Below are 11,813 nucleotides of genomic sequence, written 5' to 3'. Positions count from 1 at the left end.
CTTGTTTCGTGAATAAAGGTACGTTAAGACGATCGATTTGGTTAATAGTTTGCTAAATCGGATCTTGCTCCATCATCTTGCGTGGATGAATCTGTTGAAAGTGCTGCAGACAACACGTTTTAATGACCTAGTATCAATAATGCACATCTGAATTAGCTCTGAATGCATCAGAGCACCACGTCAGCCTACTTTCTGTTCGTTTTTGATGTAATTTTTTGCCGTTCTCGGAATTGTGGTGAAGTGATTACTGGCGTCTGAGAGCTCTGCACCTCCTGCTTGGATAATACCATTTAATGTAGGAGGCTGAAGTCTGCTAATGCTGCAGCGTGGGGGGGGGGGGGGGGGGGATGTGCAGAGCGGGGTCCTTGAGATCTGCCAAGAGCCTCTCAGCAGGTGATTATTCTAAAGGAAAAAAGCGCCGTCTTCACATGGGACGCGACATGTGACGAGCTGCGTTTGGCCATTTGTAGGTTATATAGTCGCTATTATTGAGTCCCTTCTTCGTGTAATAGGACCGTCGCTGCGCTGGCGATCACTCAACGGCGTTATTTCTCCCTATATAACCTGCGGTATTATATAAAAGATATACGGTACGAGTAAAATATGTGCATTTGTAGCATCTACTTGGCGTTTTAAGACAAATCCAACGTTTTATTGACGCGCGGATGTTACTCGTAGTAAGCATCTATCACAGAAGTTTATGGACGCCGTATTTTTTATTATTATAGCTAATTGTTTGACTGTTTGTGGTCGGTTCCCACAGCGCTAATCAACTTTGTTTATTTGTTTAGATGGTTCACGATGCAGCCTTATCGCGTATATGTTTATTACGCATGGTCTTTTTTTCCCCCAGTATGAAAGCAAACGCCATAAAATCTGCAGAATATGTGATAAATATCCTCAAATAAAACACTCCCGAACAAACCACAAAAACCTAATCTGCTAACAGACTCTGGGGTAGCATTAGAGCCAGTAATGTTCTTTTCAACTAAGTAGCTAAATGGATTCGTTGCCTTAAACCACCAGATCTAATACAGGTTATATATCCTGCAATGGAAGAGTGGGGACTTTTGAATTTAACGTAATGATGTGGATGTCGGTGTGATTGGTCGCGCTTTAAATGACGAACCGTTACCGGGATACAGACGGAGTCCGTCTGGTTATTAACTTAGTTGAATTCTGAAGTTAAATAACTCTGCAGCTGCAGGCTACAGCTCAGTCTTAAGTGCAGTACAACGATTTTGTTGAAATGGGCTTTTTTTTTCCAACGTTCCACTTCCTTTTGCTTCTGCACCGCTGTGCTCCCAAGATGGTGCAGGGCACTCAGCACGGTACGGTTTAGGTTGGTTTTCCCGTTACAAAATAGTACCTCCTGAACTGCTGTGACTGCATTTTGCATGCTACGCAAACACAAAGGAGTGACTAGTCACTTGTAAAGCAGTTGTTTTCAGTGTATACTGAGTCATTAGAATCGCACTCCACCTGACACAGTCACTAGACTGAAATACACCGGACTCCACTGTTAAATATTGAGATTTTTAGACATTTCCGTGGTAATTGCTGGAGATTAGGCCACGTTTTTCAGGATTGTTACGTCTTTTTAACTGATCTACAGTTCGGCGTTGATTCTTGTGTCGGACGCCTCTTCCTGTGACGGCACTCTGACCAATCAGTGTGCGGCAGATGCCACTATCGCTAGTGGACACGCGACTTAACCGCGCAGTGGCGTGCCGATGCGGCGGGAACGCGTTATTATGCAAAGAGAAACGGTGACCTAAAATACTGTCAGTGCAAATACAGCTTTGTTTTGAATTCATATCTTAAAGCAGTCAAAGAGTATTTCCTGTAACTAAACTGCAAAGTAGTCATTCTGCTCCCTCACGTCTATGCCGTCAAACTAATAACCCAAACTAAGACGATGGCTACGTTTACACTAGCACGGGTATTTTCATAAAAAACGGAGACTTTCCCCCTGCGTTTGTCCCTTTCGTTTACACACAAACGGCGATTTCGCCTCTGTAAGCGATTCTTTCTAAAAACTCTGGAAAAACTGTAGATTTTTGGAAAACTCAGTTTTCGCATTTGCATGTAAACGGAGAAAAACGGAGAAAAATACGGAGAGTTTTAGGCAATCTACGCTCCAAAAGTGCGACCTTTTTACATTTGGTTATGATCATTTTGCATTTGCAAATCCTATATTACGTATTAGGGCTCGGAGGTCAGCAATTTTAGGATGTCGCGATCATCGCTGCTGTCGCTCTGTCACTCGAATAGTTACGTCCATACATCGCGGGTGAGAGGTCAGTCGTTGTTGTTGTTGTCGATTATGATGGCTCTCGACAGCATATTTATGCGGGTTAATATAAACGGAAACTTTTTTGAAAACGACGATGTGTGCACAAAGTTATTTTGGAAAACGGAGGAAAGAAAATATCCGTTTATAAAAAATATCCAGCTAGTGTAAACTTAGCCTATAATACCTAATTGTGTCCTTCATTTATTTCATAGCTGTAACACAGCTGTAAACGAATCACTTGTGTTTACAGCAAATACTTTCTCTACTAATTGGTTTCGTTGTGGTTCCTCATAAGAAACAATTAGCCACGACTCATCAAAGACTGGTTTTATCGCACTGAAAATTGTGTGACGTGAACAAGGCTTTATTGAAACATCGTATTGAGAGCTTACTGTCGAGCAGATGAACACAGAAATATTAATTTCTATTGCCATTTGGTTTTAATCTGTTCGTCTCTCTCTCTGTGTGTGTTTGAGTTTGAACTTGAAAATGCTGAGTCTAATAGTTGCCCCGAGCGTGACGCTCTGCTGTGCTAAAGGATTCTGACAGTTCTGCAGTGCCTACTTCCAGATTCTGCGCTTTGATTTGGTAATTGCTTCTTTTTTTTTTTTTCCCAGAGGACGTTCAAGTGAATAAGTGAAAAGCCCAAAAGACGGAGCTCTTTTCCTGACTAATGACCTGACGGATATCATTGTATTTGAAAGTAATGGTCCCCCCCAATGTTCATCCGAAAGATGATTTATTTTGTGGTATCATTCAATTTGTACCTTTCAGTACAGCAGCTTTTGGCATTAACAGGACATGTTTACAAAAGACCAGGCCAGTATTTGTTTCTACAGCAGGGAACAAACTTGACTCTTTCTTTTATTGATCTGGAAATGGTTCATTGGCAGGGTCAGACATAGAGGGGGTGCCATAGCTACTGTGTCAGAGCACATTCTTATTCGTCTCATCTGGAAACCAAAATTCATAACAAGTGTGGTTGGAGACCATTGTGCACTGAAGCATTTTTATTGTAGCGTGGCCTCGAGGGTAATTTTCAATCCTCGTCAAAAGCCAAACTCTTGTTGCCTTATGCAACACTGTCCTAGTCAAATATTGAGTTGGTTAATGAGGAATTCAGTGCTCTTTTCAATACACAAGCAGCACTTATTGTGTAAATGTGACATTTGGACGAGCTGAGCACGAATCCGAGTGAAGTTCACAGCTGAATAGCGACGACTTGATGGCTTGTTTTTGTCGTAAAGCACTTAAAAAACCTTCCGTGAGTCGGGCAGAGAGAGTGAGTGGATCAAAGAATACTGAAAGCCGAATAATAACTTTTGATGCAATAATAATATATCAAAAATGGAAAGGGGGAAAAAATGTGGCTCAGTGGTAGAAAGAAAGGGTGTGTGCGCTGAATCCTGAGCTTTGTTTTGCATAAGTAAGGCACTCGCATTTAATGCATTTATTTGCATTTTTAATCCATTCTGAATGCATTTCGCCCTAATAAACACACAACTCGCAAATGTGCACCCAGTCAGAGACTGTAGACCTATCTTAGCCCACCAGGCCTTGACTCTTTTACCCTAACACATAATACCCGTGCAATCAATTGCCATTATCCACACGAGGACTCGATAAATAAGGAGATGGCACGGGTTTAACACGCAACTAGACCGTTTTTAGTGAAGTTATGGACTTTAAAACGGTGATTTGTAGACACGTTGTACTTCCTGCGGACTGCCTTGCCTGAGCCAAAAGGTCAGCCTGTGACATTTCTTAAACAGCGAACATCTTCAGGGCAAATGGGAAAAAGAAAAAGAACTACTCTTAATTGGCGTGAGCAAGGTACACATGAGTCAGGTAAGACGACGGCCTCGCATTTTAAATGTCACCAATGATTACACGACAGTGTGTGTGTGTGTTTGTGCGCGTCAGTTTACCTGGAGCAACATGTGCACGGTTGCCGCGGCACAGAATCACGATGTTGTACTAAACTGGGTGACCTTTCTTTGAAAGCTCCGTTCCCTCGTGATTACTGGAGCTGACTGCACTCTTTTTATCTGTCTTGCTTTCAGTCCCGTGTTTGGTTATTATTGGTCGGCAGATGTTTACCCTGTATTTGGCACCTTTTTAACAAACTAAAATAATGAACGACATTAGCTGTGATTACACGGGGGTGATCGTAGCCAGTGGGGTTAGCAGCCCTTTCATAACCGCAGCATAAGTCGGATGTTACTCGGATGCTGTTATATGTTTACTACGGAATAACTTGCTTAAAGGAGTATTAAGTAAGAGGAGTAAACCTATTATGCAAAATCAACTTTTTTAATACTTATATTTGGGACTCTGGAGGCCCTATGAGTTGGCAAAGTGTGAAAAAAGATGACCCATGTCATATTTTTGTGGTTTGCCTCAGTCTAAGACAGGAGATAAAACGTGACGTTGACTTTGGCGCTCATGGTTATTCAAGTGCTCATGGAAACGGAATAAACCGATATCATTATCAGTTTATTGCCGTTATCTGTTTTTGAAAAAACCTGTTCAACACACCTAGGTTTCTGTCAATAACCTGATTCTTATAGACATGTATACGCCTTAAATGGTTTATTCCAGTTACCTGATTATTGCCAGTAATAGTTTTTTTTAGTGTGCATGTAAACGCACTCATTGTGACTTCACAATGACGCATTCCTGGTATTGTTGTGTCACGCGAGAGTGCAGGCGAGGGAAATAGTATCCGGAAGAGCGGAAATCGGCAAAGTGTTCTACTCTTGGCTGCACAGTGCAGCACAGAGTTCTACACAAACTTCCAGCCTCGGAGGATTTACATTTCATATATGACGCCAATGTGCCGGCAAGAGTCGGCAAATGATGGCTTTTTCCGAATGCTAACTGCTGTTAGCTGCCGTTAGCCTCAGTGACGAACTGCCGACGTAGTTTCCTGTGTCTCATTTGCGTTTAAAGAGACAGGCACGCAAAAAGCGAGCGTTCTGAAGAGGGCTGCTTTGGCAGGGTGATTGAACTTCTGTGGTGCTTCATCCTTAAGGTATTTGGACCAAAGCATGTTCATTAGGACGCCAGGGAACTTGGTTAACTTTGATAAACAGGGTATGTTATGTCTACTTAAAATGAAGACACTTTGTGGCCGATTGCATCTTTCGTGGTGGGTTCGCTGTACTTGCATTTAACACATTTAAGTGCCAAAAGAAACTCTCTCGTTGTAATAACATGGAACAAATTGGGAATAATTGTTCGAAAGAGTAGGATGAGGATGTACACACAGGTGTGACACAGTGTGACACTTGTTTGACTCCTCGGGGGCCCTCAGAGACATGGCTCACTAAGCACCGGATCATGGGAGATCAGTGGCTGTGAGCCTGGGAGATCAGGCTCTTCCTCTGCCTGCATTTACAACCTCGGGATTAAGATGAGTTTGCACAATATAAAGCCTGATTCAGGACATTTTCTTCCTCCTCCTTGATTATTGCTATAGTTTTGCAAATGACTGCACACAAGCGTAATAATATTTGGCTCTATATTTTTTTTGTCCAACCACGCTGTCCCAGGATAGTGCTTTTGCCTCATCCTCCTGCTGACGGACCCTGTGTCAGAGTCTACCATGGTTAGCTAGTATATCCAGTATATGAAAGCCTTAATTACTCTGGGGGCAGCAGACTTACAGACCAGTGATTACAGCATTAACTGTGAAGAATCACAGCCTCCACGTATATAAAACACACAGTCCAAACAATTTGACTCGGCTGATGTGGAGAAAACTTAATGAAAGCCCACAGCTAAGCCGAATTGCAAGTTCAACAATTTGTGGTTCCAATTTTCCTTCATGTCTTTTGTACTTTTTTTCCAGTACGGATTTGAAATGGGTCTGAAATTGTATTCATTATGGTCTTAAAAAAGTCTTAAAAAGTCTTAAATGAAAGTTGAAACCTGCAGAGACCCTGTGAATGATAGAAATCTAAGATACTTTGAGAGGCTACCGAGCAGAAAAGATGTGTGTGAATGTGGACAGTTGACAATAATTAAGTGATGATTAGAATAGCAGAAGTAAAAGTGAAATAATCCAAGCCAAGTGTGTGTGTGTGTGTTGCTGTCCCTGGTGCTGAAAATATTCACACATTCACACCCAAGTTTCACAGTTTGCAAAGCAGTGGGACACAAGCTATCAGACTAGCGCTCGAGGGTCAGGTGCCGTCGACGAGACGACACGATCCTCTCTCTCATCCAAACCAAGACTCCACCGTCTGCCCATAAAGCCTGAAAGTGCTATGAATGTTCCCTCATGCTTCACTTCCTGACATAAATATCTCGAGTCATATGAAGGTGGCATCGTTGCCAGGATATCCACAAAACCAAAACCTTCCACAAAAGTACAATAACGTTGATATGAAATGTAAAAATTCCGTGTAAGCTGAAATATCAGGAAGAAATTCTGAGGTAACCTAACATGTGAAGTGGTTCTGTTTCACAGCGTGGTCTTATTTAACTACCCACGACTAAACTGGGCTGCAGTGAACCACGTCTTTCTGAAGGGATGGCAAAAAAAGAGAAGCCTGCATCTTCCTGTACCTGGCAGAGCTTCTTAAGATCTGGTGCATTTGCATTTGTACGCTTGCACGTTGAACCTCGTGTGGGAGAAAGTAGAAGTGGAGTCGAGATGTCGTTTCTCGTTACACTCTTAGAAAAAGAAAAAGTACTAAGTAGAACCACATAAGGGTCTTCGGCTTGTCCTCATAGGAGAACCCTTTTTAGCTCCAGGTTTTTATAAAGGTTCCACCAAGAACTTTATTCAGGAAAGTGGTTTTTAAAGGGTTCTCTGGATCAAAATGGTTCTTACTTGAATCCTTGAAAAACCCTTTCTTTGGGAAAGTGTTTTTCAGAATCAAATGGTTCCAGGTAGAACCTCAGCCCTTGTAGAAGGACCCTTCTGGAGCCCTTATTTCTAAGAGTGCCGTTTCCGTCACAATAGTCTTGATTCAGTAGCTGGATGACACTTGACCTTTAATCCTAAACCATTTGACCTTTAATCCTAATTTGACTGTGTTCATAGTGGCATTCTCTCCTATTCTGAGTCCCCAAGGCAGGAGTGAGCTATTACTTTGATTTTAGCAATAATTCCACAATCAACGAGATTCAACTCAAATTGGTTTGTGGGAGAGCTTCACTTCTTCACTTCCTAAAAAACAACAATCAATCCAATCAAACGTCAACATCTGTGGAGGATTTAAGCAGGACAGGGAATATTAACAACCTACTAACGAGACCCAGTAGACAGGTTTGCCTACGACAGCTTTAGAGCTGAATTTGAAGCCTTTATTCACGATTAAAACAAGATTTCTGATTGTTTTAGCTTCTTAAAAGTGAATATTTTCTGGTTTCTTTGCTCCATATAAACAAAGAAATCACTAAAAACGGAATCATTTTGGTTTGTGGACAAAACAAAGACATTCGAGAACATCGTCATTTCCAGGTTTGACAAACACCGATCAACGTTTTTTTCATATTTTCTGACATTTTTTGGACCAAACGATTAATGATGAAAGTAATCGACAGATTAATCCATTATGAAAATAATCATTAGTTGCAGCTCCGGACAGCTTTGATAATACGTCCACTTCTCTTCTTATACATTAGCATTAATTCTTTTCGCGCCTCAGGTGAGCCTTTTCCCCCACAAACGTAATAACCAGTATCCTCGTTGCGCATATTAACTAACTAACATATCCGTCGTCGTTCTCTACGTGACACTCCTTGTCCCACCTCGGTCCAACTTCCACGAATAAAGCAATTCATTTTCTCGTATAATCCCACCCGTCAATGTAAAGTTGGTAAAACTGTCCCTGTCTTCAGTCTGGTGCTAGTCTCTGCAATATCCCACTGCAAACACAACTCGGCCACGTCCATGGATTCTGATTGACTGGCTGCAAGAAAATGTATTAAGCTCCAAGACTACAAGTTCCTCCTGAAATATTTTCTGACTTTTCATTCCAGATATATTATTATCTTTTCTGAGATATCTTAATCCACTGAGATATTGCTATTTGGACTCCAAATGAACCTGTGCTCCTCCAGAAACTTTTTTTTTCTCCCCCCCTGCTCAGCGAGCGGAGAGCAAACTTTTCTCTGCGCCGCTCACTTCGTTTCTTTGCAGTTTCACCTGTTTTGCTGAAGACCGTAATAGGTTTGACTTGTTCCGTGTGTGTTTTTTAGTCTTTTGTTTGCGGCTGATTTGCAATTTTAATCGCGTTTTTCTGACCTACAAGAGAAACCAGCGTCCTCTGTGTTCTTCAGCAGTGATGCAGAAGCCATGCATTGTGTGTGAATCAGGCCTTAAATTTGAAGTACATTGGTCAGTGAGTGGGTACAAGAGCAGCTTGCTGCCTCCATAGTAACAGCTCGTCCTAATTGCCGGCTTTCATTTAAAATGAATGACTCTTGGCTTCTTCTCTTTTTTTTTTTTTTTGCTGCACATTAATCTTTCATCGTGAGTAGCACCTCGGGGGCTGGATTTAAGTCTGTTACTGAAATATCTGTGTCCAGACTGAAGGTGAAATCTCAATAGCTTTGCCATGTTGTGATATGGCCCTTTATTTATGTGCAGTGTATTTAATAATATAAGAGTTTTATGTTGGCGTGATTAAACGTGCCTTTACTTACAAGTCTTGGCACAATAGGTCAGCAGCAGGCGCGTTTCATTAAAAAATACATTCTGTGCCTTGGAATCACACTTGTACTAAAGCCTACCCATGGCTCCAGTGATGAGACCACTGTCCTGACTCTGAGCTTTGAGATTTGTGCCATACTGTGCTTTAAAAAGTTCCACAATCTGCCGTTTCTTTGTTTGGCCTTTTGACGAGAGCCAGGGAAAATGTTTCCACTTAGTGGATTTTGGCTGGAAGTGTTTATTTTTTATGTATTTTGTGCTCATACATTCGAATTTTCCACTGGTGCTTGGGAAAAGATAGAAATATGGATTTAAACCACTTACATTTTATCACTTTAGTTTCATTTATTGTTATTCTTTGTGAAATGTGTGACTTTAACTGGAATCTATCTCTGTGAGGACTTTTTGGCTGGTGCTCACAACCTTACAGGGCTGCTTTTTAGAGGATAAGGGTTAGAATTTGGTTTAGTTTAAGGGTCATTGTTAAGGCATTTAGTTGTGATATTGTAAATTGTTGCTTGTCCAGTGTCATGTTTTGCCTTTTTCCCCAAAATCATGCCACTTACCTTTGCCAAATGCTTTGTACGGCTACATAAATAGCTAGCAATCACGCTTAAATGTGTCCGGCTCGATGCTAGTCACGATCCTCTGCGTAAATGCCTGATCTTCCCCCGGCTTACGTACGTGCTGGAAATGAGTCGGTGGACAAAAAGGCTGCATATTTGCTGTGGCAATTTCCCCCTTCAGATGATTGTCAATCAGCTGACCTGTGTGGGGGGCAATTTAAACGACGATGAGCTATTCAAGAAATACAAGATTGATAAAGCGTGTGAAGGCTGTTTTGCTTTCATAGCAGAAGCAGAGTTATCCCAGAGTATCCCAGCATACAGATTAACGTCCTCTGGCCTGACATCTGATTTAATGAGTTTATCACCTCTAGGTTTATTCCATGATCTGTTGTGGGTGGACACAGTTAATAAACTGTTCGTAATTGTACTTAGTCAACACAATAGCACCCGTATAACAGACCTGCAGTTTATAGAGTCTTTGCGGTATCAATTGTTTGTAAAAGCAATAGTATTTGCTAACGTTTTAAAGTGACACATTTTATCACCAAATAAGTCTGGCATTATCATTATTATTATTGGGTTAGTGAGAAGGTTTCAACACTCTTACAAATAAATGTGCTCAGTAGAACCATATAAGGTTCTTCGGCCTGTCCTCGTAGGAGAACCCTTTTTGGCTCCAGGTAGAACCTTTTTTATAAAGGTTCCACCAGGAACCCTTTTAAAACCCTTTATTAAGGAAATGTGTTTTAAAGGGTTCTCTGGATCAAAATGGTTCTTACTTGAACCATTAGTGTTACCAAGAACCCTTGAAAAACCCTTTCTTCGCGAAAGAGTTTTTCAGAAGCAAATGGTTCCAGGTAGAACCTCAGCCCTTGTAGAAGGACCATTTTGGAACCCTTATTTCTAAGAGTGTACCACGCTCTTTTCTTTCCATTAACTATTAAGTCAAGGCCAGCAGCAGCAGCAGCAAGGTAGCTGAAGGTAAACACAACGTGTCAACCAGCTCCTCCGAAGGTCACTCATTTCCATGTTTTTCCTCGTCTTTATGCTAATGTGAGACGATCTAACGCTGGCTGCAGCTTCATATTCACGGTAATGACATGGCATCAGCATTGCATTCGTTTAATTCTAATGAACATACGTTTCCAATTCCAACAATGGGGAAGGGGAACTCGTAAATAAATACACTTCAACTTTAAATAGCCATCGTGTACCAGTGGAGGTTTAATGGCTTTCCAAGTTTACAGTACAGCAGAAAATTCATTTATTTATAGAGCGGAAACACCACTTTCCTGTTGTAATTAGATGCATAATTAAAGTCTGCGTCAGTGCATCGAGGGAACTTGCTAATTCATGTTGCTCCTCTTGATGAGTTTTTCCCTCCAATAAAACATTTAATTGTTACTGTTTTAGTAAATGCAAGGTCATGGAATTTAAAAAGTTACCTCGAGGAGAAGATATTCTGTCCTTTGTTAGTGGAAGACTTGTTCTATGTTAATGTGTAAAAACAAGCCAAAGCCACGGCTCACGGAAGCTCTTTTCTAAAATTTAAAAACAGGTGGACGACATCTTGGGCGAAGAGAGCGACAACGAGAGCGAGGGCCAAGGGAAGGAGAAGCCAGGTAGTGAGGAGGTGGAGGAGGATGAGGAGGAGGAGGAGCAGGAGGAGCAGCAGGAGGAGCAGCAGCAGCAGGAAGATCATCATCATCATCATCATCAGCATCAGCAGCAGAAACCAGGAGCTGGACAGATAGGAGATGATCTCGTTCCTCAAGCTCAGAGCATGGAAGAGAGTCTTCAGACGCCACCCAGCGAGGCCAGTGCTGGTGTTCTAAGGTGAGACGCCACATCTGTCATTCCGTTTAGCAAAATATCATTTCTATTACGATCGCTACCCCTTCACTGCCCACGTTTTGCGTCGGTGTTGACCCTCAACTTCTTGCAACCACATATCCAGTGTTCCTACGCAGCATGGAAAAGTATGGAAATTAATTTGAGTCATTTCCAGGTCTGGATATGTATAGAAAAAGGGGAAAAGAGTATGGGAAAATGTTTGGGTTGTTTCCAGACTATTATCTCACTTTCTAAAAATGTAATATATTAATATATACAAATCAAAACAAGGTACTAACGCAAAATAGCCTACCTGTAGATGATATGAAGCTATTCAAACTGGCTGTAGAATGGTGTCGGGTTACCGACCGTTCGCCGTACAACTGCGAATCTCATTTATTGAATTTTTTTTCTTGTTGCCCCCGATAATGTCATGGGTAGATGCAAG

The 11,813-nt window shown here is 41.6% G+C and overlaps 1 protein-coding gene across 1 annotated transcript in view; it reads left to right on the top strand.

Annotated features, from left to right (window-relative positions):
* Nucleotides 1-11,813, top strand: part of ctdp1 (CTD (carboxy-terminal domain, RNA polymerase II, polypeptide A) phosphatase, subunit 1) — a gene marked incomplete at both ends in the record, with an annotated part of 61,941 nt that overhangs the window by 23,170 nt on the left and 26,958 nt on the right. Inside the window, one exon of the mRNA XM_083899611.1 lies at nucleotides 11,091-11,368. Within this exon, the coding sequence (XP_083755737.1) occupies nucleotides 11,091-11,368 (278 nt within the window). The remainder of the gene's footprint in view (nucleotides 1-11,090; nucleotides 11,369-11,813) is intronic.

This window comes from Microchirus variegatus (assembly GCF_963457635.1).
Source record: "Microchirus variegatus genome assembly, chromosome: 13".
Classification (NCBI taxonomy): domain Eukaryota; kingdom Metazoa; phylum Chordata; class Actinopteri; order Pleuronectiformes; family Soleidae; genus Microchirus; species Microchirus variegatus.
Note: the sequence above shows the minus strand (reverse complement) of the source record. Positions and strands in the feature narration are given on the sequence as shown.